Raw genomic sequence first — 27703 nt, forward strand, 5'->3', positions numbered from 1 at the left:
AGTCACAGACTGTTAACCTCAAGATCTGGAAGTGTCTGTGAGTCAACGAAGCTTCACAAACGCTACCACTGTCTGCCTTTGTCAAGGTTCAGCTACATAAAGAGTACTTTAACTTCATCTTGGCGATCACAAGATTCACTGAAAATTCAAGCACTGCATCCTGCCACTGGCTCAAAGGTAAGCAAACTAAAATCCATTCTACATTAATGGAAGAATAACAAGTTCTCTCTCTCTTTGAGTAAAGCTGTGCTCTTGCAATGCCAAGCTCAAGGTCTCTTTGCTCATCATGTTCACACTACAGACAACACTTTAAAAAGATTCTTAGAAACATTCTCAGTAAATCACCTTCTCACCTTTTCAAACTTAAATGTGAACTTGATGCATGAGGAATTTTTTTTCTTTACTATTTTTTGCAGATGGTTAAAGGATTGTAGAAAATGCAGTACCGCTTTAGTTTGCAAACTAAAAGTGGTAGTGGCTTAGAAGACATCAAATGTAGTAGCACTTTTAATGGTAATAATTTACACTGCAACTGTATAATACTGATATTCAGTGTTCTCTTACAACTTATCTTTTATAATTATTACTCCAATAATATCTTTTGTTGTATGTATCTGCTCACTATTTAAGTGTTGGTAGCTATTAAATACGCCATGATTTTTGTAAAAAGGCTAAATAATTGACCCTATGCTACATTTTAGGGCCTGTAGTGCATATTATGATTACCTAAGCTCGTCTACACGTTACTTTCATAAACAGGAAGAACAATTACAACCATCTGAATGAACACAAACAACAGCTGACTTACACATTGTGTTTGTGTGTTTCAGTGCTGTTTTGACACAGACACCTGCCAGAAAATGACCCTGCAGCCATTAACTGCAGTGAACTGTGCAGGCCTTCTGCAGCCCGGCTGCTCTCTGCTGCAGCTGGATGGTGAAGTTCTGCTGTTTGGCCAGAAGGGTTGGCCTAAGCGCTCGTGTCCAACAGGAGTATTTGGTGTACGCTTTAAACATGGCGAGATGAAGCTGAGGGCCATCTCGTTCTCCAATGACTCGTGCTACCTGCCCCCACTACGCTGCCCAGCTGTTTGCCGCCTCGACCCCTATGATGGACTTCCAGAGAGTTACCTCATCCACGGTGGTCGCACCCCAAATAATGAGATCTCATCAAGCTTGTACCTGTTGACCATGGATAGTCGTGGCTGCAATCGTAAATTAACGCTCTGCTGCAAAGAGAAAGAGCTAGTGGCAGAAGTGCCAGGACCTCGATATGGCCACACAATGAGCATGGTCCAAAGTCGTGGGAAGACAGCTTGTGTGTTGTTTGGGGGTAGGTCCTACATGCCCTCAGGAGAAAGGACCACAGAGAGCTGGAACAGTGTTGTAGACTGTCCACCTCAGGTGTTCCTCTTTGACCTGGAGTTTGGCTGCTGCTCTGCTCACACTTTACCTGAGCTTAGTGATGGACAGTCTTTCCATCTGGCCCTTGCTAGAGAAGACTGTGTCTACTTCATTGGAGGCCACTCACTAGCCTCAGACTCACGTCCACCTCGTCTGTTTCGCCTGCATGTTGAGCTTTTGCAGGGCAGCCCGTTGCTTTCCTGTGAAACCCTAGACAATGGTTTATCTATCTCTAGTGCCATCTTTACACGTACGGGACCCACTCATAGATACATCATCTTAGGTGGATATCAGTCAGACTCACAAAAGCGGATGGAGTGCACTGCTGTGATTCTAGATGAGAAAGGAATCCACTTTGACCCCGTAGAAACACCCAAGTGGACCCCAGATATCATCCATAGTCGCACTTGGTTTGGTGGCAGCTCTGTAGAGGGAGGCATCCTACTAGCTGTGCCCACAGAGGGAAGGCCATCCCAACAAGATATGCATTACTTCTACCAGGTGAACTTCCAGACAGAGGGAGAGACCAGAGAGGAAGATGGAACGCTTGCCTGCAGCCAGGAGTCAACGGATTATGATGACTCCACTCCTCTTGAAGATTCTGAGGAGCTCTACTTCGGCCGTGAACCACATGAGTTGGATGGCAGCAGTGACGGAGAAGGGGACGCTTACAATGAAGAGGATGAAGAGGATGAATCACAAACAGGTTACTGGATAAAATGCTGCCTTGGCTGTCAGTTGGATCCCAACACATGGGAGCCATACTACTCCACAGAGCTCCACCGACCAGCCATGATCTTTTGCTCCAGAGGGGAAGGGGGCCACTGGGTGCACGCCCAGTGCATGGAGCTGTCTGAGACCCTGCTGCTGAAACTCTCTCAAGGCAGCAAGAAGTACTTCTGCTTGGACCACGGAGGCCTGCCCTACCAGGAGATGACCCCACCTCGACATATCATACCCCTGAAGCGCATCACCATGAAAGCTAAAGACAAAAAAAGACCTCTGACAATCAAGATGTCCCCTGCCAAAAAAAGCTTTTTCAGACGGCTGTTTGACTGACTCAGATTTTCATATGATGTGTGCCTGTTAAGAAAACTTTGTATGCTTAGGATGTTTTTTCCACCCTAACAGTAATCTAATAAACCCAATCGAGAAAATCCCTCAAACTACCTTGAAGTGCTCACTGAACGTAATCAAGTCACAAGCCAAGTTTAAGTTACATCACATGACTATAGTTACTGAACTAACAAACACTCACACCTACTTGATTTATTTTTGAGTTAAATTAACAGTTTACAGTTTGTTTACAGTTTGTTTGCAACATTTCCTTTTATTATTGAATGTTTCTGTTGTGATTTCACATTGTGCAACAAAAATGCAGTTTTACTTTTTATCAGCTGTGAAAAGGTTCATTCTGTTTGTTTCTTTCTTTCATACGTACGTTTTAAGTACCACAGACCCACTTTCTTCAAAGTGCCGATGGAGCTGAATTGTTTTTGCAGTGTTTTGTACAATAAAACTGACAAATCCTTAATAAAATTTGTGATTTTCAGTCTGTAATTTTGTGTCCTCACAGTGGTGTATTGTTATTTTAAAAAAACATACTCTAATTAACCTATCAGTTTAAAACAGTCAGTGCCTCCCACCTGATGCTGTTATTAATGACCCTGTTTTAAATTTTCTATACAATAAATTTGGCATGTTTAATGAAGGCATGCAAATTTTCACAGTTACAGGTAGTCACACTATAGAGGTATGAGTCTAAAATTTTACTTAATATTTTTTGAATTACTGCATTATATTCTCCAGCATATTTGAGCCATTGTACCAATTTAATGTTTCTCATGCCGATCTCTTGTACTTGACAGGTTACACGGTCTTATCAATTATAGAAAACATAATGGGAATTAAAAAGCTCAAACTTTTAACCCACCTTTTGGTACTTCAAGGCCCTGTAACTCTGAAAATATTCACAGTATGAAGGTAAAATTTTTAAAAAATCTTATTAAACATTAAAGTTACTGTACAAAGCATACTAGCTAATTTTGAGGGATCAAATGTGAACTGTTGTCCTGGTACATTTTATATCAAATGATCCAGTTATATGTGAGTTTCAGTTATTTGTCATTCTCTTAAGGAATATACTGACTACAAACTCCAGCTTTCAGTATTAAGTAGGTATTAAGTAAGTATACTAAATTGATTTCAGAGTTATATAAACATGAGCATAAATATGATATTTATGCTGTATAACAATACGTAATCAGAGCTGTGAACAGTTAAATGGTCTAAGCTATATATATATATATTGAATCAACTGAATTTCTTTAGTTTTTAAAGTGCTTCCATATTCTCTGCATGCAGGTCTGCATCTAGTTTGTTGTAATGTTTTCTAAAAGATCATTGTTATTTTGTTTTTTTTTATTGTAATTATTTTTATTAACATGTTACAGCTGAATTCTGTGTTACTAATACAAAATTAAATTAAATACAATAATAATAATAATTTAAGCAAACAAGAATCACAATTCTTCAGTTTTTATTTATTATCTGATGAAAACAGAGACAAAAAGTACAAACTTCACAAAAGTAACTCATCAAAAGGATGGTAAGTTGTCTGATTCAATTACGATACATAAGAAAGAACTAAATACAGCATAACATAATTTGAAGGTAGTGGTAGGTAGTGGAACTTTAGTGTATGCAAAATGAATGAACACAGAAAGTATTGTGCGGTCCCAGTAAACTGTACATTTAGTCTATGCATGTGAGCCCAAAATGAGGAGATACACTGTGAAACATGACAGAAGTAGAATTTTGTGAATCATCCATCATCCATTACTTTGGAAATGCAATTCATTACGGCAAAAACAAATATGAGACAAGTTGCTATATAATGCACTCCAAAACATGGCGTTATGGTAGCACTGTGACAAGTATCCAATGAAATGTGGATATTTCATAGCTGTCATATGGTTAAATTTATGACAGTAAAATAAAATCAAACATTCAATCAAGTAAGAAAACAAAATTGCCTGTCACAATTCAAAATGGTGAGGGCAGAAAAAGACAATATAATCAATCAATCAAACAAATAAAGTTGCCAACAATTCAGTTTACATCAGGTCTCTCTGGCTCTCACCCATCGCTCTCCCCTGACGACTGAAGCTGTGAAGATATATCAGCTGAGAAAAAGAGCCAGGTTATATACAGAACTTAAGAAAAATCCCTGCCTGCTAGAGAGTCCATGGGGTATTAGGCACCGTAATGGACCATACTGTATTTTTATGATATCAACAAAAAGGTCAGTATATGTTTTATTTTATGAGAAGAATTCAAATAAGTATCATCTATCCTCCACTGTGCAAAAAGTAAACGAGATAAAAATTGGTTCAAAGTGACCTGGCATCTATTCTGCCCCACAGGGATTCCACGATAAAGCACTAAAGTCATCTTTTTCAGAGGGCACTCATGAAACAAAGAACATTTGGGTCTCTGTGATTGCATTTCGCTCCTGCTAAAATGATATATTAATACAGTGGCCACAAATGTGGTCTTTTTAACACGATTTCTCTCTATGACTTACAGCGCTTTCATCTGTTTCCATAAATATCCTCTCTATATCAATGCGTAAATGTGTCATATCCTTGCAATACAATAAAATGCACCATTTTTCACAGATGGTGTCGATTTATAAACCAAAAAAAGATAAAGAAGTATGAAAAAAAAAACATGTTGCCTCTGCTGTCACATCTTTGTGGTGTAGTAACTAACAGTTAACAAAGCAATTCGAAGTCAAATAAATGTTTAAAGAAAGAAAAACAAACATCAAAAGTGTAAAATAGCATTGTTTTCCATAAAATAATCTTCATTTATGGGTTCAGGTGCAAAACACTGGCTATTCAAGCAAAATCTGTTTGTAATATCTAACAACACACAAGTATCTGAGTTCCAAAATATAAAAACAAAAAACAACATAAAATGTGTTTGGCCTCTTGCCCGAAGCAGAATGAGACTGACTTTACTTTCTGGAAAGTCAAAATACTTCCATGTAGAGATAACTGACCAATGGTACAATTCTCTAGAAATCAATCAAATGTTAACAGTTATGGAAAATTCAAAAATCAGGAACTTCCAAAGACATTTCATCATCATCCTGGATCTCTACTGGGTCAATGGTAGCCTGTAGAGCCTTCGCAGAGTCCTTGTGAGCTTCCATAAACTTCTGCAAGTACTTGGACGTGTACAGCCAGTGGTGTTTCAGCACGTCCTCCAGTTCAAAGGTCTTAGACTGGCGTGCATTCATCTTGCGAAAACGCCTGAAGAGCTTGTTCGCTGACTCGTTCCCCTCGCTGGCCCAGGCTCCTATGGATCCGTCTCTCTCTATAATTTCAGGTACGTGGGCTAGGGTCTTGTGCAGATAATTTGTTATCTTTCCATTGTACCTATATTTGAAGGTAGTGGAGAGGACGTCAGCAAAGCGCTGAGAGTTAAAACTGTAGCGGCATAGCTGGTCGGGGCATTCCTTGGCTGGGCAGGTGGCACGCCACACAGGTTTCATTTGGAGGTAGAGTTTGATAAGCTCCCTCAGGGCCTCTCTTCTCTCTTCTGAGGGCACCAGCTCACACACCACATCCACAGCCTCCTGGGTCATTAGTCTGCGGGCGTAGTTCCCATTCATCCTCATTACTGGTTTAAGCTTCATCTTCTTCCTCAGCTGTTTATCTAAGGCCGCCCTCCAGCTGCGCCGCTCCTCCCGGCTGGGGTTGCCCTTTTTATACACCTCTCCGATCTCATCCTGGAAGATCTTGTAGAATTCAGTAGCATTGCCGATGTCACAGTGCAATGCGTCTAGCGTTGGCTGCGTCTCCATGAAGGGCTTTGCAGACACACCTTTGACTCTATCACGCAGCTCATCTACTGACTCAGAAAAGGGGTTGGTTCTCCATATTTCGTAGCGTTCTAGGTTCTCTTCGTGACTGCGGGTGATGGAGTGCAGCACCATGTTTTGAGAGGCCTCTGCACGACTGGAGTCACACAGAGTGCAGACGTACGTGGACCCAGAGGCCTCCAGCCCCTCCATCTCACGCACCATCTTCTCATCATACCCCGTGCCCCTGAAGTGGAAGCGAAAGGATCGAGGCAGACCACCCATGGACAGGATAAGCCTGCTTTCTTTCATTGCTTTACGTTCTGCAACTATGGGCCCCAGGACAGCTGTGAGTGTCTCATGGTCTGACTCATCCACAAACATCAGGCACAGAGGCTTACAGGACAGTTCTGAATTTGGCTTTGGCTCGGTAAAAATGGTAACCTCCTCCTCCTCATCGTCTGCCAGGACAGAGACAGACATAACAGTGAAAGAAAACCGAACAGCCTTCTCAGGAACAACCGGTCCCCCGCCATGCTTCTCGCTGACATCACCCATGCCATCGCAACATTCCTTGATCATGACACTAAAACCTGATGTGCAGGCACTGTCTTCCATCCCACTCTCCCTCAGCCCCTCCATGATGTCCTCCTCCAGATCCTTTAAGGCAGACACAAGTGCCACATCATACCGAAAGCGCCGAGTGATAGTGTCAGCTGGGACGTCATCCACCGAGGAAGACCATCCAGAGAGCCCATTAATAATGCCAATATTACAGGATGGGGACACGTTTTTGAGAGCTGGCTGCCATTCAAACTGGTGAAAACCAGGGAGAAGCTCCTTCTCTGCAGCTCGAAGACTGTGCAAGGGCTGAAAGATCTGGCGGCCACTTGTGGCTTTGACAGTCCGATACATCTTATGATATTGACTGCAGCTCAGGAATGTGTTGACCCGAATGGCCAGGCACACAGCAGGACTCAACCCAAAGCCTCTGCCTGCAGAGAGAGAAAATGAGAGGAGATAAAGTTTCAGAGAGAGACAGAAAGAGGCACAGTCTCAACATAAGAAGAAAGCAAGAGGAAAGGATTGACACATGAAGAGAATTATTTAATACCGACCCACAGAAGCCTATTTCTAGTGCTTTGAAAATACTGCAGTATCTAAAATTTCCTCATTTGATATCCCACATTTGGAGTAATTTCTACAATGAGACAGACAGAAGTGTAAATTTCACACCCAAATGTGAATGCCTCATTGTCAAAAGCCCACAAGCCGCTGATTACAAAATCCAATATTTCCTAAATTTCAAATGTTATAAGGGGACAGAGGGCGAATCAGTGAAGCTGGCAATAGTGATGTATTGGCTGTAGATGAAAACAGACACCAGCTGCCTTCTATTCCCCAGAGAGGAGGATGGTGCTGTCTGTGTAATTTGCAGATACAAGAGCTGCTGATGTTGTTTTGATTCTAACAGCCCCTTCACAAGAGTTGTTATTGTGCATTAAAGGGAGTGTGAGAATGAGAGACTGACAGACAAGACGAGTGAAAGTGGGAGAAAATCAGGGAGGGGTTGAATGTGCAGCAGCAGTGGTTCAATAGACAGGAATGGACAATAATTAAATGCTTTTCAATCAAAATCACAGAAAGCTTTCTTATGTCTCCTGCATATTGGACTTTTCTTCATTGTTATTCATGAGATGACTGTATTCCTCGGGGGGTAGGTGGAAATATTAATGAGCAAACACTATCATGGTTTTCATTTGTTTGTATCTCCCTTTCTTTGCCACGGAGGGCTGTGTTGATTGAACATAAACCCTTATAATAGCCTCTTACCTTGCATCATGGCCTCTAGCTCATCTGCCTGACGGTGTTCATTCCCAGATCTCAGTGCAAGCAGAAACAGCGTCAAACACACAGACTTCAGATCACCACCTTCCTCTTTGTCTGCAAACACCTTCACCTGGTTCTTCAGATCCCTCAGTCGATGCTTCTGGGCGCGACGGGTTAGCGAGAGCAAGTGCTGGCGAGGCCTTCCCCCTTTATTGGTTAGTAGGAAGTTATCAAGTTCTGACAGACTCTGGTTTTCATTTTCCTTCAGCTCGTGGCTCAGACAGTGAGCCTTGAATGAGTCCAGCCTCACTTGCTCACGACATCCCTCACTGGGGCAGAGCAGAGGTAGGGAATGGAGGGCAGATGAAAAGACTTTGGCAGGTGAGGTGAGATTATCGGGTGTACAGGGCGAGTTGCAGGCAGGGCAGTGAGGTCCTAGAACGTGGGTAAATTTTACAATGCAGCTACGGCAGAAGAGGTGCCCACAGGTGGACTGAACTGGATCAAAGAGCAGGTGGTCACACACTAGGCAGGTGAAAGATGCAACAAAGTCCACAGGGAGCTTCTCAGAGAGCAGCTTGGTGCTCAGGTGATCTTTCTGGCAGCGTGTTATGTTCCTCACCCACTGCTCTCTCTGGACGCTGAACTTCTTCCAGGCCCTGAGAGCAGAACCATGACGGTCTCCAAATGGTCTCAGAACTCTCCTCTCACCAACAGCGATGGCGTCGCAGTCCCATCTGGCCCTTTTTGCCAGGCTCTGTGCTCTTGGAATGACTTTCCTCCTCTTCCTTCCAGTCCTCTGGAATGATGTTTTTTTGGGGTAGCAGAGGTGGCACAGGGAAGAGTGAGGTTTCCACTCAGGCACTCTTGTTCTGGTGAAGCTGCAGACCCCCCCACCTCGAATGGCAACCATCCAGCAGCGGTGGCAGAAGGATAGGGGGTGGACAGATTCTGTGTCCTCTGTCACGTCCACTTTGAAGACTTTAAGGATGACGTCTGGCCAGCTTGGGAACTTGCAGCCCATTTTACGCAAGGCACACTTGCTCACCTCATCCAGATCTCCGTGAACATCGTGCACTGGTCCTTTGACTTTCCTCAGAACCATTCCGCAGACACGACACAAACCCCTATAAAGAGCCAGGGAAATAGTGTCAGATCCTTAGAAACAAATGAATATAACAAAGCATCATTCACAAAATGTAACAATTTGATTACCTGAGGTGGTCCATGTGGGTTTCCATCTCCTGTAGCTTCACATCTACTCTCCTGCCAGGGCCCTCCACATTTTCCTTGCTTTTCCCTCCTAGGCATAATTTCATAACACTCCCTGGACCCGCAGCATGATCTATTTCTATATTTGGAGCTGCTGTAGGTGAAATCTCAGGCCGTGTTTCACTGGGCAGAGGGGCTTTCTCCATGGACTTCACCCTGAAGAGTTTGAACTTCCACTGAGAATACTCAGAGTGGGGATGGTGGAGCTCTGGCGGCATGGATGATCTGGGACCATCTGTCTCCAGGCTTTCTGCTGCCATGGTGAGATGTAGAGCTTAAGTGCTGGAGAGGCAAGGAGAGGAGAGGAGAGATGAGGAGGTCATTTGATATACTGCAAAAGCATGAAAAACAATTTCAGCCGTCTGTAGTATAAGATAATAGATATTGAGAAAAGGTTTGAAGGTTAAAAATCTTCACGGGGATGGTTGAGCCAATAGTGTCTCCTCAGTATTGAGACCATGACACAATCCAAAAGCTTTACTTGATTCCTGCTGAATTTATGCTCATAACACCCTGAAATTCCCACTGAATAGAGAAGAGCAAACCTTGACCTAGACTGCTGTATTATACCATAAGTGGCATTTAGATCTTGTGTAAAATGCATGAGACAAGCACTAGGGGATCGATACAACACCAAAATCCTCATTTCACTCATCTTCAAGCCCATCACTCAGTAAGCTGCTGTGACTTTTTTTTTTTTTTTCTTTGACACAGCAAGTTTGCTAAATGGGAAACCTTATCCCAGCAAGGTTGTCAATCATTTATATTAGTTGTTTTCTTGGCTGGCAGGAGAGCTGGAGCCCTGAAAGCTTCCAACTGGCACTTTTAATGCAAGGAAAAATCGGAAACACAGCAAACGTATTACATATTACATAGATATTGACCAAACCAGATGGAAAAGAAGATGAGAAACCATCATATTGAATAAACATCATAAAGAATTATTCCAAACACAAGATTGTTCAATTTCAGCAGCCAAATGCTCTTATGATACAGCACAGGTAAGATCAATGACGGTGCTACACTGATGGGCCCTATTTCATCTTCTCCCACACTATCTAGGTTCTATTACCAGTTCTGACGATAAAGCAGTCAAACAATCTTAGAAACTAATAGTTCAATCTTTGCTCTTACCATTTCACACCTACGGCATTCACACAGTTGAATCTTCTGTCTATCCATCTTTCAATGATCTCACTACATTTTCATCCTTGGAGGCTCAAATCTGTCAGTCTCCTTATTTTCTCAGCTCTCTCTCTCTGTGTACTTCACATGCTGAACTCCCCTTTGAGACAAACAGCTGAGCCTGTGTGCATGTGTGTCAGCTGGGCTCTTACCTTGTTTTTCAGTCTCAGCTGGCGTCAGCTCCCTTGGGGGCTCCTCTCTGCATGGGAGCACAAGGGAAGCCCTGGAGCTAGGTCCTTACACCCTACATATACTGTATACGTTTGAGTCACAGCTTGAAGCTTCTGTTACCAGGAGTCGTGGCTCCATAAAGTGGGAATGCTCCTGACTGTCTCATTGGGCCTCATATTTATACCCATCCTTTGGTGGAATCCCAACAGTCAACCACTGCCACCTGATCGAGGCAGCTGAGGAAAGAAAACAAGGTCAACCCCAAAGAACAGTTGTAACATGTGCATGCTGAGAATCCAACAGCATACCCCCAAAACAAACAACTTTTTACCACACCACACTTATCCTCAGCTAGACACACTTGCATGTCTAGATATCTTCATCCAGGTGGCCTCACTGTGACAGAAAGCGCAATACTGTTAAACCTTTGTAAAGGCTGAAAGTGCAGAGACGTAGCAGATCACAGGATAAGTGGACAAGATAAAAACAAAACTGAATAATGGTGGGGGATTTTAACAGCATAAATATCTGAATAATCAAGAAACGCGGGGAACTATAACAATAACAACGACTTGTTGTTGTAATCTTCATTCTAATCATCTTTCTTTTCCCCTGGCATGTCTAAGTGTTTGTGACTTCTGCCTCAGCAGTCCAAATGGGGGCTGCTGTGACAAACCAAATGACAAAGCCAGTGATACAAGTGAGTCATATTAGGTTGAATATCAATTTGTGCGCAAACGTGTGTGTGTCATGTCGGAGTGTGGGTGCTCACTCACTGTGGTGGTAACTATTTTAAAAATAATGCTTCAAATGATGACTTATAGAAACTGCACACACCCAAACTAACAAGTGTTGATCTGTCTGTCGGTGTGTTTGTTTGTGCATTAAACTGCATTGTGCTTCATGGTGGTTTTTGTCCACAAATTCTTTTGATCAGCACCTCATTTACCTATAAGCTGTCAGCATCAAAGCGGCACATTTTATTCATCTTTTCAAATATTCAGTGTCTGTCACCATTCAAAATGATTTTTAATTAGACAGCATCATTTGATGTAATTTCTCAGCAGGTATGGGGAGTATTTGCCCAAGATCATTCTTGTTTGTAATTATCCAGGGGATTAATCTGGTGTATTCACCACAGGAGCCTGTTGCTGTTGCATTGGCTTTGCCAGCCAAGTCATTAGATACACAGTCAGTGGGCACCAAACAACAGTTGGGTCTCTCCCGCTCTTGTCAGCTTAACAGGGGAGCAGAGCAGGATGAATACTGGCAGGCTTTGCAGCTTATATTTGGCGCATATGTCCAAGTGTGACCTCAGAGAGCAGTAGCAGTTTTTGTTCGTCCGTCTCTTTCTTTCTGTTTGATGAGTACACCTACTTACTGCAAATGCTGAAGAGCCACTACGCAGACCGAAGCTGGCGACAAAAGTGCTGTTTTCTAGGCCTACTCATATCTATCAGACACACCTGAGAGATCCGAGGTGCACAATGCTTGATTCATTATATATCCAAGAACAAGCAAATGATGGATTGTAGCAAGATGTTCCAGACCTATTTATAGTTGATATTTAGATTTATGATAGCCAAGTAGCCACATGTTTCCAAGGTAAACGCCACACCTAACTCTGTGGCAGACAGGGACAGAGCTGCAGATGTCTGCCTGACAAACAAGCAGTCACCCCCTGAGACCCTCATCTCTCTACGCCTGCTAATTGACTTGTTATTGATCAACTCAAAGACAGTCTGATTTATGGGAAAGAGGACTTGTGGAGACAGCCACCTGGCATCGAGCAGAGTGTTATGAATGTGAGGAGCAAACCCTGGGAGACATAGAGGCTGCAGTTTAGGAGGACATACAGGAGTTTGCAATGCACCACTGAACTGACACCTTGCACTTGGTGGGGGTGGTTTTTCTTTTTTTTTTTCATTTTTTCCAGAATGTAAACTGCAAACAACAGCGTGTGTGTGTGTGTGTGTGTGTGTGTGTGTGTGTGTGTGTGTGTGTGCAGTTGAATGACCATAAAGCAGGTGTGTGCTGAAGGAGGGGTGAGCAGAAATATGGCTGGGCCACTACATACTCTATAAGTATGGGAGGGGCTGCTGTGCGTCTGTTTGTGAGTTTGCTCTGGTGTTTGGGGGATTATGCCGAAGAACAGTTCAAATAAATATAAAGTACTTCCTACCAATCCATCCTGAGAAACTTCAGAATTATCAGAATCGGAATCATTACTTATAGCTCTATGTGTACAAAGCACAAGAACACACAGAGAACTAGACGGACAAAAGAACAAGAGGGAACGTGTACTGGGTGAAAGACAGAGAAAGGGGATATAGTAGTGATCTTGTGTAAAGGAGCTGCACAGGATAACAGGCTTAGCTCAGAATGGAGAACACAAAAGGGCTTAGGGCTGATTGCATGCTGTGACAAGGAAAGGGGGAAAGAGATCAAACCTTCCAGGAGAACTATGTAAGCCAAAAGTCCAAAAGAGATCCCCTGACAGCCCGAGCCACATAGCAGCTTAAAGAAAAGTGTCAATAGCAAAGATGGACAATGGATGAATTCCGCAGAAGCACTGGTAGCCTACTTTCCTCACTGGGAATAAAATGTCAGCAATGTCCACATTTGAATAGACTAAACCAAAATTACTGCATGATATTTCAAAATGTCACGAAGAATGTGTGCATCTTTGTGATTGCATCGAGGTAAAGGGGGCATTTCACTCCCATATTCCCACCGTGTTATGGAATATTAAGCGTTTAGTACGCGAGTTCTTATCTGAAATTTCAAAGCACGTTCAACAACTTCTTCAAGCCGATTCTCGGTAAGTCACCTCCTACTGTCCATTTTTTCCATTCCTCATCCGGAGACATGATTGGGTAGATTAATACTCAAAGAGGTAGACTTCAGTACGGAGCTATTCGTCAAAGCTACCTGCCAGAACAAACCCTTTTCCCCACTACTCATATTCCCCCTCGTTCATCTCCGCTGTCTCTCCCACTCAATGTCTTGTTTTCCTCTGCTCGGCCCTCTCTTTTCAGGTTTTGTTAATAATCAAATATTTGATTATTCCAATGAGGTGATTAATTACTACCCACCCTTCCCTCTGTTCCACAGGTTAACGTGCTTGCAATCACAGAGTGACAGCCATCTGAATGATCTCCCTCAAGGCCTCATCTGACCTCATATTGCTCGCCTGCATTTGTTGTTGGCTCATCCCGACTACTGGAGCTTTAACAGAGAGCAGAGAAACACAACAACATCACAGCTTCTACAAATAACATCCCCCACAAGCTGCTGACAGCCTGACACCCCAATATCTTCCATGTCCTGCTTTCCAAATATTCATTTTATTGAAAAGTCTAGTCTTGGGACCATATTAGTTCATTCCAAGTCTTGCAGTACCCTGAGGCACTGCAGTTATTTTGGTTTTGGACCAGTTCCATTCGTCTCTTTTGTTCTGGTAAGTAAAAACAATGTGAAGAAGAACTTAAGCTGAAACAATTGAAAGTCACATTTAAGAACAATTTTTCAAAGGGGGGAAAAAAAGCTAATCCTATTACCAACCCAATATTGGATAGAGAGAGGGGTCAATAATATGCAGAGATTGCAGTGTGAATATAGTATAGCAATCTGAAAAGTGAGACCTGAGTAGACAATCCAAATGGATGTTGATCCACTTGCAGAAAATCAAAAGAAACCCTAAGCCAGATTCAGGAGGAGTAGAGAAGAGTGGAAAATCAAGACCAGCGCCTTTAATCAGAATAACAATGCTCTTTAATTCTTTGTTAATTAAATGTAGATTTCCCTGATTGAAGAGCAGTGCTGCTGATGCCAGGGGACCTCCAGTCACATAAATATCTACTCACTGAATTTGTCTTGTTTAACCATGCATTAGTTCTCTTTTCCCAAACTGTCTGGTGCTGGTTTACACAGAAGGTCTGTCAGCTGAAGGATAGTATCTCGCAAACAACTCCTCAAGATTTCAAACGTTCTGCATCCTCAAAGGGAGGATTTCTCGGCAAATTGTTAAACACCTTCATAAGTGGGTTAGATCCAGACACTTTTTAAAAGAAATGAGAGTAGTAGTGAATTCTCCGCTTCTAAATTTCACACCATTTCTCTCTTTCCTGGTCATTCTCCCCGTTTCTCTTCCTCACTACCTCCCTCCCTCAGTCCCCCTACATCAATGTAATGAGCAAATCATGGCCACTAGGGAGAGATGTAGAGAGAAAAATTGGTCCCATTATGTGTCAAGCTGTGTGAAAAGAGCAGCGCTGTTGTCTGTCAACTCTAACCCCCAGCTGTCCCTGGTCTTAACTTCCAACCAAACACAAAGAGGTCTTTTCCCACACGTAGATCTGCTTATTATTTCCCCGTCTTTTAACTAAAAAGTCCATTATAGAAAATGCCAGGACAGCCATGCCCTTTTCTGCACCAGCTCTGGCAGAGCTCAGACAAGAGAACAATGGACACAGTAACACACGCTGATTCAGGGCTGATTTAGAGTGACTGGTCTTAAACCTGACTTATAGAGTACAGTAATTATAGGAGTTGAAGGGAGGGGCTGTTAAAGATGCTGTGGTTAGGTGGGGGGCATGTGTATGGAGGCTGTTGTCATTTGGCAGCCAGTCCACTTGGAGAGAGAAATTACTATTCGAGCCAGAGCCTGGGTGGTGGAACATTTATCAAACAGTCATCAGAATGATTCACATGATCCAGTGGGGAGCCATTATTTCACCAGTCCAGTCTCTCAAGGCAACCTGCTAGTGGCAAGGATGATGACAGCTATGGGCTTTATAAGCACAGGAACAGACATATAGAGTAATTGTTTGAGAACAATAGTTTGGAAAGTCCTATCTCTTTTCAAAGAGTCATATGTAGTCTGTGGATTGGACTAGACTGAGTGGGGAAAAACGAGCAGTTAAGCCCAACTTGGGGGCATATGGCATTTCACTGTAGCAGAACACAGAGATGCCTCAGGAAGGGACTGACAAACATGTGGTCCCTGTAGTTGCAGGGGACAGTAACTAGCACTGAATACATAAAGATCACAAATAAACAGACCATCCACCTGCTAGGCAACTGTTTTGGGACCTTGTAGAAGGTATTGATACAGTTTTGCATTTGCTGGCCTGGCAGGTACAAGCAAGTATAACAATCTCCGCATAAGCAAATAAATTCCTAAGTGAATAGGGAATAACAGAAAGAAGCAAGGCAGACCTCTGGAAGGCTCCTCATAATAAGGATGATAAAAATGCAATTCTTCTATTCATTTTCCCCTCACTCTTCCTTAACGTGCGTTCCCTTTCGACTCCTCTGGGATGCACATCATTGTAATATACACAGATTTTCATTTTGTCCCTTTTCTGTGAAAGACCTGCGGGATAGGCAGGGACAGAGAGCGATTGTGACTGTTTATTTAGTCAGATCATCTAACGTGTGCAGAATAGATTTGAGCTGAAGAAGAGGCCATCTACACGGTGGCAGCTGCCACCAGGAAATAACGCAGGATGATGACTGAATGATTTAATGAACAATGCTGTCTCAGAAGTTACTCCCTCATTCATAAATAGCATCAACATTAACGTCATGCTTAACTTGCGGAGATTAAAAACCGACAGTTTAGATGCTTATGAATAATCCTCGTCACTGATAGGTGGAGTGTTTCGTAATGATAGCACATCTATTATGGTGAAACATACTGTACACAACCCCATTTTGAAAAACGCTGGGGCTCTGTGTAAAATGTAAATAATAATAAAATGCAATAATATTCATATTTCTTATATTAAATGTTTCATATAAAACAGTTAAACTGAGAAAATGTACCATTTTATTTAAAAATAATTATAATTTTGATGCCAGAAACACATCTCAGAAAAGCTGGGACAGGGCTGTGTTTACCACGCTCTCATCTTCTTTTATGTGCAAGCACCTGGGAACTGAGGAGACCATTCGTGGGGCGTTTGGGAGAGGAAATATTGTCACATTGTTGTCTGACGATTTTAGCTGTTCAACAGTCCTGGGTCATCTTCGTCGTGTTTTTTGTGTCATGATGCACCAAATGTTTTTAACTGGTGAAAAGTCTGGACACTCTGCCACTATGAAGCCATGCTGTGTAATAGTTCCAGTATGCAGATATGGAGAGAAATGATCCATGTCTGTGGAAAATGTGTTCAAATGTGTAGCTGATGAGATGCTCAGATCTATAAGTGTGGAAACTTCCACATGCTCTCTCTAGAGAGCAAGTCAGGGCATCACTAATGTAAGGAATCTGTGGGCTTTGACTGTCTAAAATTTTTATGGCAAACCAGGTATTTTTATCCTAGCAAAAATGTTGGGTGGGCAGAAAACTGACAAGCAGACACTAATCCCATCGGTCACAATAGTGACCCCCCAAAAAACCTCAGCACTTGGAAAGTTTTTAAAATTGTTTCTGAATTACGCATCAACACTTTTTAAGCAAATATTGAAATAATAAATGTTTATTCCCTGACAGTGCCGTGAAAGGAAAATGTCTCCATCAAAGCCACCCAACAAAACGTTATTAAAGTATGTTAACATAAAGATAGGGCCATTTGTTTTGGTACACATCATATCTAGTACTGATGTCTATATTTGCAGTGATTCAGCTTCGTTCAGTGTGGTCACAGAATGGCTAAACAGGTTATCAATAATAGTGACCCAGAAAAACACTTAAGCAGTTAAAAAGTCGTAAAGACGTTTCTGAATTATGCACTGATGCATTTTAAGCAAATATTGAAATAATTAAGTGTCTCCGTGAAATATATGCAGTGTCACATGTTTAGCATAAATTCTCCCATGACCAGAGTTGTTTGTTCGCCGTCTGAACGATGAGAAAAAGATGTCTCCATCAAAGCCCCCAAAGCAAAAGTTTATTAGAGTACGTTACATAAAGATGGGACCATTTGTTTTTGTGCACATCATGTTTGGCTTTGTTCTGTGTGGTCGTAGAATGACTAAACATCTTATTGGCAAACATTAGTGGCCGGCAGGATAACGTAGCACACCCTACACACACTTAAACAGACTGATCATTCTTTTTCTCACTATCACAATCACCAAGGACAGCGATTGTGATTGTGATGAGTCAAATATGGAGTATGAAGGGGAGACAGGCTATTTGCCAACCAGGCTGTTGAATGCATATGCCGAATTCGTGTGAAAAGATCATGACAGGAACAACATTATCAGTGACGTTGACGTCCCCCTCCCCACACCTTCTCCCCCATCCCTCTCCACTGTAAGTAATGAAGTGCCAAAAGCCTCTATCTACCATAGGGACCAACCACAAAAGCTGCAGGTAGTCCCCGAGATACTTAAATTCCTCCACTTAAGACAACAGCTTGTTCGCAACCTGGAGTGGGGCGCTCCACCCTTTTCTACCAGAGAACTGTGGTCTCACACCTGAAGGTATTAATTTCCATCCCAGCCACTTCACACTCAGCTGCAAAACACCTTAGTGCAAACTAGAAGTCTTTGGTCAGCGAAGCAAGCAGAAGTACATCGTCTGCAAAAAGCAGAGGTGAAAGAGGTGCACCTGCAACCTGCACCTAGAAAATCTGTCCATAAAAACCATGAACAGAAATGGTGACAAAAGGCAGTTCTGACTGAGTCCAGCAACCAAGTCTGACTTATAGTCAGCAATGTGAACCAAACTTGTACATGGTTTATGGGGGCTTATGAGCACTGGATACACCAACACCCTTCCTGAAACTTCAGCCACCTGAAGCACTGCCCTGGACACCCCAGGAGACATGTTCAAATTCCTTGCTTTAAATCCACAAGTTACATGTAGACTGTTTGAGAAAACTCTCAAACACTCTCAAATATTGTTGATAAGATATAGAGTTCATCCGGTGTTCTGCGACCAAGATGTGTCCACACATTTGCTCCTGAACCCAAGGTTCAAATTACAAACCTCTCCAGCACCCTCGCGTAGACCTTATTGAACAAGCTGAGGAGTGTGATGTCCCTGAAATTGGAAGACATGCCTTCCTGTGTTGCTATATGGTTTGGTAGAATCACCTTAAAGCCAACTAAGGGCCACTCCATGGCCTCACCAAACTCTTCCCACACAAGTTTTGCTTCAGTTATTGTCAGATTTGCATTCTGTATTTGTCAGCTACTTCCCAATTCCCTCAAGCTATTCAGTCTCGATAGGACTCCTTCTCAAGCTTGACAGCTCCCTTAATCTCTGGCGTCCAGCATCCGGTTGCCATGCTATTGCCATGACTGCCATTAACCGCTTTACAACTGTAACTTTGTACATCAGCAGATGTATGGCTCATGGTCCATTAATGTCCCCAGCATTCCTTAGTATGTTTCAAAGTTGTGCATCTGCTAGATGTTATCAGTGGACCCTTACTGTGTGTTTCACCATGCCAAGCCTGTCCAGCATCCTCCATCCACCACCAATATTTATGTTCAGTACTGAAATGTAATAATGCTTTTTTTGGTTTGTTCTTGTTTTGTCTCAGTATTCATGTCAGGACTAAAAATAAATTTTAATTTTTGAGTTTGAGGGGTTGTCATAGTGTTCTAGTTTAAATATATTAATTCCCACACTCGAGTCTCACTGCTGAAACATTATTTACACGTTTTCACCTACTTTTCCATTTAATAAAAAAAAACTGTGACTGAAAAATTTGAAAGATTCTGGATTAAATGGGTTAATAGCACATTATTTGCTAGGTTAAAAGTAAAGTTCATGACAGCTTTTTCTTGTTATTGCTCCATATAATGCATTAAAATCCATGAGGTGTCAAGATAGTGAGTTTTTTTGTCTATTTTATCATCGCTGCCTGCCTTTTAGATTTGTAATTATGCACAATAATTTTTGCAAAGATTACAGCAACAAGGTTTCCATGTCTTACATTCCTCTACCTCCTTTACCACCTCGTGCCATTCATTGTCATTGTGAAAAGGTGTGTGACTCCCAAGTAGAGCAGAGCCCATTATCGTAAATAGGCCAGTAAGTAACTTCACACAACGTCTCCTGGAGGCTGATAGAATATAGAGTGCGCAAGCATATAGAGTGTGCAAGCTCACTCTATATGCAAAGCAGAAACACACTGTTAAAGAAACTGGAGCCAAGTGATTATATTTGTAATTTAATTTCCTTGGTCACATAGAGATAAGAGAAGAGAGAGGATACAGCTGGCCAGGGATGACTAGAGTGACGAGAATGTGACTACAGCTTTATTGTCTAGACCGAAATGTCCAAGGCGACACCACTTACGAACAAGGGTACCGCTGGGCAAAAGGGGTAAGCCCACAGACATTCACAAGTCCAAACTCAAAGACACAAAAGCAAACTTAGTGGCAGAGACAGCAGAAAGAGTCTGACAATACAAAAAGAAAACCCCAAACACACATCTTGCACTCAAATTCAGTGATCACAGAATGATCAAGAAACCCCCTTTTTTCTCTTTTCTAAGCTCTGCTACTGTGTATGTCTTCTTGTAACCAGGTGGTCTGGTCCAGTCACAAAGAGCAATGTCTCATTGCAGATTCTGCAGGCAAGACGTACTGAGCGGCGGCGAGAAAAATAACTGAAGGACACAAGGTGCACTCTCATGCACCCTCTCTCTTTCTCACTCCCACTCGCTCCCTGCTTTACTATGAGATTGTAGGACTGCAGACATCAAATTTCCTGACTTTTCCATTTTCAAAGACTGTCCACTTATACTGATGACAATGCAGTAGAGGGCACAGCACTGCAGTGGTCAAACTCAGATTTAGAGCTATAGCAAGAGCGCGGTGGTGAGGGATGGAGAGAAAGGTGCAAAGTTCATTAAATCTGACACTACACGACACGCACAGAATACAAGGACAGTGTGAAAGTATTTTGTGACATCTCAAATCCTCTCTCCCCCTTTGTTCTCGCCTCCTCTGATCTTTATGTCTGTTTCTCCCTGCTGTCTTGTCTTTCTGTGTATTTCCTCAGTGTCTTCACTTTGAACCCAACAGCATTAACCTGTCAGGAAAGTTACAAATGTTCTGACTGAATTATGCAAACCACGGAGAAATAAAACTGCAAAAAGCATGGAGTCCTCGCTTTATTTCATAATTCATCACACTCCCAGATCGAGCCAAATAAAACTTGACTTATTAAGTAGTCCGGCACATTCTGGCTCAAAACCCTGCGAAATATGCTTGAGAATATTAATCACACTTTGTATACCTTGCAAATCAAAATCAAACACTCACACACACACACATGCAGGCATGCACAGACTTTTTGTGATTACATTACTCATCAAATGAAAGCAGTGTCTCCCTCATTTCACCAGAATTCTTTGCAAAAGTCAAAATGATAGGTGTTACACCAGCACCACCAAAAGGTACAGGAGAAAATAACAGTTTTTGGCGATTCTTGCTCTCTTGTTTTTTTTTTTGTTGTTGTTTTTTTCCTTCCTCTGCAAAATTCAAACTTATAGCTCTGAAAATCAGATTAAGAATGCGTGCCTTGGCACTCTGTGACGTTATTTATTTATCTCAATGAACACAAGCACAGGCACACAGCACGGAGAAACACATAGTTTATGCTGAGGATTGGCATAGTGGCGGTGCAGCATAATTAGTAGGACATGGCTGTATAATTGGACTCTAATTGATATGAAGAGCAGTGGTTTAGCCCAGGTTATGTTGTACACATGCTGCCAGCCACAGGCAGGAAACACTCAATCTTGGTGCCATCTTCTGATTGATGTCTCTATAGCAGAATGCCCTTCAACAATCAACACCCGCAATCTTTCTGTGACTATCTGGCCACCTGTCTATCTGTATGTAACATCTTCTGCCATTCATCTGTCATTTCTTACTTTGTGCCTAACTGTCTCACTATCTCTTTCTTTCTATCTCCATATTGATTTGTCCTGCCTTTCTCTGAAGGCGTTCTCAACCTTTAGTCCGATGCTTTCAGGAGGGTAAAAGAGCAGCATTTGTAGTGGTGGAAGGTGAAAAGGCTAGGGTTTGTTTATGAGACACTGGCAGCCATAAAAGACTGTGTTCTTTCAAGTGCCCAGACAGCATCTACTGAAGGGAAATAAAAGCAACTTAAGATGAAAAGAAAATCAATTTTAGAAGGGCTTTTATTTACAAAGAAAAATGGGTTACTAAGTCTCTCATTTTAACAAATAATGTTTAAAAAAAAAATGTTATTTTAAAAAATAGCAACTGAATCAAGAGAGGCACAGCTGGATACAAGAGGTTGTAGTGAATTTAAATAATTTGAAGTTAGAATGAGGAAGCTCTTTGGACCAATTCCGTTCATGGATCGCACGCTGATGCAACGCGACCTTCAAGGACATTCCCCTCATTTACACAGCAATTAACCACTACCCTGTTGGTAAATTGAAAAAGAGACAAAAATCCTCTGTGGATTTAATAACAAACTCATTACCAGGGCCCAACAGGGTGGAACTGCCTTTTAATTAGAGCAACACCTGATTAACGCCCAATTAACAAAGCCAGAGCCACTTAATTCTCCCCCACTTTGGCAGGTTGAGAACATAAACATGAGCAGTCCAGCATCTGAGCGCTTCCTTTCCTCTTGGGAAGGTGTGAAAGAAAGTAAATAACGACTTGGGAGGCAGTTTGCTGTCTGGTGCCCCAAATGTTCTGCAGAACCAGCAGCTGCATGCAAGAAATGAAAGAGTTTTTCAAAAAAAGGAAGCAGATGTAGGACTTGCAAGGGAAGAACTCTGCTTCGCTACACATTCAAGACCCACAGGCTGGTGGGCAACTGTCCAAACAAAGAACCATAGCGCTCAACCACACAAGCTTCTGCTTCCCTTAAAAACATCCAGATACTTTTCTAAAAGGAACAACACTTTTTAAACTGTGAGTTGCTGAAGGTTGTTTAGTCAGTTGCTTAGAGTCCACCACAGGCAGACGAGGTTTTGTTGAACAGTTACAGTACAAAAAAAAGTTTGGATATGTGCGTAGATCTTTTTTGTTGCTCTTTTCTATGGTATACACAGGAGTGTATACAAACACAACTGCTATTTAACTTGTAAGCTGCTACGTGTAAATAAAACAGAATCGAATCATTTACAACTAAGTGAAAACTTGTATTAACTGAAAATAACTTAAAGACAAGATACGTGTTATACCGAGAAGTTTTATTGTTTTTTGATAACATTTAAAAAAAATACAAAATGGGCAACAACAACAAAAAACAACAAAGTAACAAAATTCACAATTAATAAAGACTTGGTATAAAAAAAGAAAAGAGAGTGTTTCAAAAGTCTAAAGGAGAAGAGTCCACCAGTGTGAAAGGTAGTGCAGGCAGACCGTTCAAGAACATTGTTTCTTGTTAGTCCTACAACGGACTGGCAACCACTCAAAGACGTACCCCACGTCCTGCCAAATGACAGCTAGCTGACAATAGTTGGAATTCTGTTGATGCACACCAATGTTTCTCACTGTAAAAATTGCAAAGAATTTGCTTTCCTTAAGTACAGTGCAATCTACTATTAAAAGAAATGTGCATAAGGGACACGGCTGAAAACAAGTACTGAATGGCCATGATCTTCAGGCCCTCATGGAGCGCTGCATTAAAACAATGCTGTAGTTGAAATTATAGTCTGGGCTCACAAATATATCTGAGAACTACTCATCTGTTTAGAAATAAACCCAAGTTAAATCTCCATGCGAACAAAAAAGAAAAACATATGTAACACACCAAAAATGCTTGTAATGTGTACATCTGTCAACATTAATCAGTACCTATCATCTTTTACATCAGCGGTCCCCAACCTTTTTTCCGGTTTATGCCTGACAATATTTTCACGGACCGGCCTTTAAGGTGTCGCGGATAAATACGACAAAATAAAACTAGTACCGGTACCGAAAAAAATAAGATTTAATCATAACATACGTGAAAAGACCCAGGAAAACCGAGTAAACGATAAAAACGATAACAAAATAACCCTGAAAACCATACATTTCACACCTGAGCCTCAACTCTCGCGGCCCGGTACCAAACGACTCACGGACCAGTACCGGTCCGAGGCCCGGGGACCGCTGTTTTACATGACAATTACTATTTGAAGTGTCACATGATCAAAACAATGACTTCAGGTAAGATATATCGCAGCAGCACTATTCAGATAAATGTACTAACTGAATGTCTTGTTTACGTAAATTGAACTCAGAGCCCTTTATATCTGGACCTGATCCTGGCTGAGGCGCAAACCTATCATTAGTTGTGTATTTCACTAGTTGGTATGTTATTAGTCCTTAGTGTGTTGTGATTTCATTTCAATCAACAAACCAGTGAACCAGTCAACAAACCAGAAAATGATTTCCACAGTAAGCCCAGCAGGAAACTTCAGTTCTTCTGACTTCAGGATTTTTTCAGTGCACAGTTAGCTGAGTTTGTGTGCAATAATGTGTAAACTGACTCCTTTAGCGTCATATTCATATTCATGTCCTTTTTGTTTCTGAACTCCGTTCAAAATTCAGACATATATTTCATCACACCCTTGTTGCTTTTGGGGTTAAAAGGATGAGAACTTTGACTAAAAGATTGTTCGTCGGCCTCAGACGGAGAGGAAATCCGCCATGGCTCCACGGCATTCTCCAAGTCAGGTAGGATGTCTGGCACGACAGCCTGTTCAACGATAAAGACGATCGGCTCCACGACGAGCAGCAGGGTCCAACCTAAAGCCCCCAGCCAATAGGAGGAGCCAAGACTGGAGAAGTCCTGACGGATTTCTTCACGGTGCTGATATGTGAAAAAAGACCAGCTCAGGAGGAAGAAGAAACCTGTAGACAGATGGCGAAAATGAGTCAACTCAAGTATGATTACCGCTAAAAGAAAAAAGGTATTAAGCACAATTATTACATGCCTGGAGCTTTAGGACTTTGCATGATAATGAACTGCAATTCCAAAGAAAATAAAGTCTCCGTGCGCTCCCCAGCGGGGTATATAAATGACTAGTACATGAAACGACTTCTGTAGGTGAGAGCTTGACATGAATGACATAAACCAAAAGGCCATTTGGAGGGTAGTTGGAAATGGAGAAACAGAATAAGAGAAATCCAAGAAACACAGTGTTTACATATGTGGATGTCATAGGAAATGAATATATGTTACACACCTGTGGGGGCCATGGTGAACAGCAGCAGGGTAGTGGGGTAGAGCGCCTTTTGTACAATGAGGAGAGCGCGAGTGTTTGAGTAGGAGCGCACCGTCTGAGATGTCCAGCAGAGGGCAAACACCAGACACAGAGCAGCCGTGCTCAAGGCCATCAGGGAGGAGAGAACTCCAAAGACTCTCTCTGCTTCCAGAGCTGCAGGACACAAAACAACAGACAAAAATTTGAATGGTTAACTACACTTATATTCATTTTTTACACATTCATTTCCACTACGAGCATGATAAACACTACACAATGTCAAATTTTCCCACAATATATCCCTTATTTTATCCTCGAATGCCTTTGCTAGAGAATGATCTGTGAGTGCACTTAGGATTAAATATGGTTTTTTAATGTTAAATTTAGACATATTATGCTGTTTTCCACCTCTACACTTTTATTCTGGCGCTCCACCAGAGTAACTGTCCATACTTCACTATTCAATTAAGTCCTCATTTATTTAATACCAGCTGTTTTGCAGCACTTGAAGAGTCCACTGGAAAAAGGTAATAACCTATTAGCTCTGGGCTTTTTAAAGAAAAAAAACCCCCTGTTTCTTAAATGTCTGCTTTCTTCTGTCTGGCCAAGTTTCACAAATTTGTCACAAGCCTTATATACTTTTTTTTCTAGAAATACCCCCAGGGGAGACATGTGGGATGCGCTAAAAGAGTACCTAGAAAAATGATATTGTGCTGTTGCCAAATGACTGTATTTCTCAGCACTGTTGGTTTTTAAATGAAGTATATCAAATGACTGTTATTCTTCTACTCCGGCGGATGATTTGATGCTTGACGAGAACGTGTACAAATATTTCCTGAGAAGAAACAAGGTTTCGGCCAGGAGCAGATGTATAAATGATGTCATTAGCTAATGTCAGAGATGAAAACTGAACCAAGTGTTCAGGGATAACCTTTATATGTTTATCTCCTTACCTGAAACTCAATATTCAGTATCGTTCTTTTTAATTTTAGAACAGACGCAGCATAATATATCTCTTTAAGTCAACTTTGGACTATTGCAGTTAACAGCTATTTACTATATTTTTATCTTTTTAGTAAATTAATAATTTTGTGGTACTTCTTAATAATCTTAATATTGATCACTCATTCATTAGAGTTTCTTCTCAGCATGAGGAAAAAACTTTTTGTTGTTGTCATAACTGATATTTTTTCGTGGTGTCGTTAATCATATCTAATTTCTAATCACCATTATTACAAGCAAAAAGACAACAACTATCTTGAGTGCCTTCTCATTTGCTTTCCTTCTTTGTGTATGAGAGCAGTGGAACTTATACAATATTAGATTAATTATTAAGAGCATAAACTCAGTTTATGTCAGTTTATGACACGAAGAGATTTGAATGATAAAGACCGGGTTTTAGCTCACTAAAGATTTCGCAAGCGCATTCAGTACAGAACTGAGCCTTAACAAAGAATGCAATTCACCCGGACAGAAGCAAGCTCAAACTTGTTTACTGCTGCAGAGAATCTCTTCTGTAACTCAGCGTTTTGTCAAATCTCCCTTTTGATATTGATCCTCTCTTGAGAAAAATAAATTCTCCTAAGGCTGAAGCAAGCAGAAGCAGTCTTATCAAAACACAGCAAAGATGCGCTTAAGTCTCATTAAATATGCTGCCTTTCCTAACACATTTTAGTCTTTAACCTAACACAGAGTGAACGCTTAAGACAGATACGAGATTTGTTGACTGCAGAGCGGTGTCAGAGAAGCGTTTGGCTCACCGTTGATGCCAATATCATCTTTAGGATTCGTCTGGTCGCTTTCAGTGGCGTTCCACTCCGTCCACAGTCCCCCGTCCTTCACCCAGTAAGGTGTCCAGACTGCATAGCACACACACAGGCACCCCGCTAATCCCAAACAGGACTGTGAAAACCTGAAGCGACCGATCGAGTCATCCAGCTCAAGAAACTTCATTTTGACACCGCTAAAAGAGACAGGGGCGAGGATAAACAAGAGTGTAATTAGGATGTGTTGAAGTTCAGCAACAGAGGGATAATCTAAAAGTAACCTTGGCATATAGATTATTTAAATGAGCTTTACAAATATAAAAGCCTTGGCTTACCTTTGTTGTTGTTGTTGAAGGGAAAAGAAGCTGTCAGGAACCAAGCCGTGAGGTTAAACTCTGATTTGAGTTTGCCGTAAAGTAGAAGAAAGTGTAAAAGTAGCGCTGTGCCAAAACTACTGTACAAACACTTCCAACACTCATTTGACATATGAGATAATGTGCTTACAACAACAACAGATCAAACCCTCACTGTAACTCCACCGTCGCAGTGGAAACTCCCACCCATCAGGGCTGAAATTTCCCCTTGAATTCTCCACTGTGACTTGCCGAGTCGCTCTATAGAGAAAGTGAAAGCTCCAGCAACAGCCATTCAGTATTTGAGGAAGCAGACGTTTATGCGTCTAAAAGCAAACAGAGTTGAATAGGTTCGAAAAGCTCGATCTAAAAGTCCCTTAACAGTTGAGCGATTATGTTCGACTGCAATAAACAAATCAGACCCTTGTCATGTAGAAAGTGTGTGGGGGGGTGTCGTCGGGTCATTACGCATCACGAAACGGTTAAGGAAATCCCACTCTCTGTCACAGACAGTGGGCTACAAAGTGTTGTCAGCCAATAGCGTCTTCGGCATCAGATATCTCCCCCCACTCGTCACTCTACTCTCACCACCTTCACTTTCCTTTGCAGCAGCGGAACAGAACCCACAGCCCACCCATGCCAAAGAACAAAAAATGTCACACTGAAACACACAAAGCACACACAAAATAACACATCTCCAGCT

General features: G+C 41.8%; 3 protein-coding genes across 4 annotated transcripts; 1 reads left to right on the forward strand and 2 right to left on the reverse strand.

The window, feature by feature from the left end:
• The first annotated feature begins 860 nt into the window (after positions 1 to 860).
• On the forward strand, positions 861 to 2462 carry rag2 (recombination activating gene 2). Its single transcript, XM_006789559.2, has one exon. The coding sequence runs from the start codon at positions 861 to 863 to the stop codon at positions 2460 to 2462; it is 1602 nt and encodes a 533-aa protein (XP_006789622.2).
• A 2829-nt stretch (positions 2463 to 5291) lies between these two features.
• Positions 5292 to 9635, reverse strand: rag1 (recombination activating 1). Its single transcript, XM_006789558.3, has 3 exons — positions 9319 to 9635; positions 8107 to 9230; positions 5292 to 7268 (listed from the first exon to the last, which is right to left on the reverse strand). The coding sequence occupies exons 1-3, from the start codon at positions 9633 to 9635 to the stop codon at positions 5521 to 5523; spliced, it is 3189 nt and encodes a 1062-aa protein (XP_006789621.2). The 3' UTR covers positions 5292 to 5520.
• A 13232-nt stretch (positions 9636 to 22867) lies between these two features.
• On the reverse strand, positions 22868 to 27672 carry si:ch211-256a21.4 (uncharacterized). 2 transcript variants are annotated; one of them, XM_035907226.2, is made up of 4 exons: positions 26983 to 27672; positions 26642 to 26844; positions 24864 to 25055; positions 22868 to 24528 (listed from the first exon to the last, which is right to left on the reverse strand). In XM_035907226.2, exons 2-4 carry the CDS (start codon positions 26832 to 26834, stop codon positions 24215 to 24217), a joined length of 699 nt encoding a protein of 232 aa, XP_035763119.2. In that variant the 5' UTR covers positions 26835 to 26844; positions 26983 to 27672; the 3' UTR covers positions 22868 to 24214. The 2 variants fall into 2 exon arrangements, with proteins under 2 accessions (XP_035763119.2, XP_006789620.2); XM_006789557.3 differs by having other exon boundaries at positions 26642 to 27672.
• Between the last annotated feature and the right edge of the window lie 31 nt (positions 27673 to 27703).

This window comes from Neolamprologus brichardi, chromosome 7 (assembly GCF_056152115.1).
Source record: "Neolamprologus brichardi isolate AB-2024 chromosome 7, ASM5615211v1, whole genome shotgun sequence".
Classification (NCBI taxonomy): domain Eukaryota; kingdom Metazoa; phylum Chordata; class Actinopteri; order Cichliformes; family Cichlidae; genus Neolamprologus; species Neolamprologus brichardi.

Bases quoted from the DNA above. Each gene is read 5' to 3' on its own strand.
- rag1 (XM_006789558.3), bottom strand. From the start codon at position 9,635: ATGGCAGCAGAAAGCCTGGAGACAGATGGTCCCAGATCATCCATGCCG. The intron at 9,231-9,318 runs GTAATCAAATTG...GGCTCTTTATAG, and splicing joins ACCCACATGGACCACCTCAG to GGGTTTGTGTCGTGTCTGCG. The intron at 7,269-8,106 runs GTAAGAGGCTAT...CTCTCTCTGCAG, and splicing joins GCTAGAGGCCATGATGCAAG to GCAGAGGCTTTGGGTTGAGT.
- si:ch211-256a21.4 (XM_006789557.3), bottom strand. From the start codon at position 26,936: ATGCCAAGGTTACTTTTAGATTATCCCTCTGTTGCTGAACTTCAACAC. The intron at 25,056-26,641 runs GTGAGCCAAACG...TGTGTCCTGCAG, and splicing joins AGATGATATTGGCATCAACG to CTCTGGAAGCAGAGAGAGTC. The intron at 24,529-24,863 runs GTGTGTAACATA...ATCTGTCTACAG, and splicing joins GTTCACCATGGCCCCCACAG to GTTTCTTCTTCCTCCTGAGC.
- rag2 (XM_006789559.2), top strand. From the start codon at position 861: ATGACCCTGCAGCCATTAACTGCAGTGAACTGTGCAGGCCTTCTGCAG.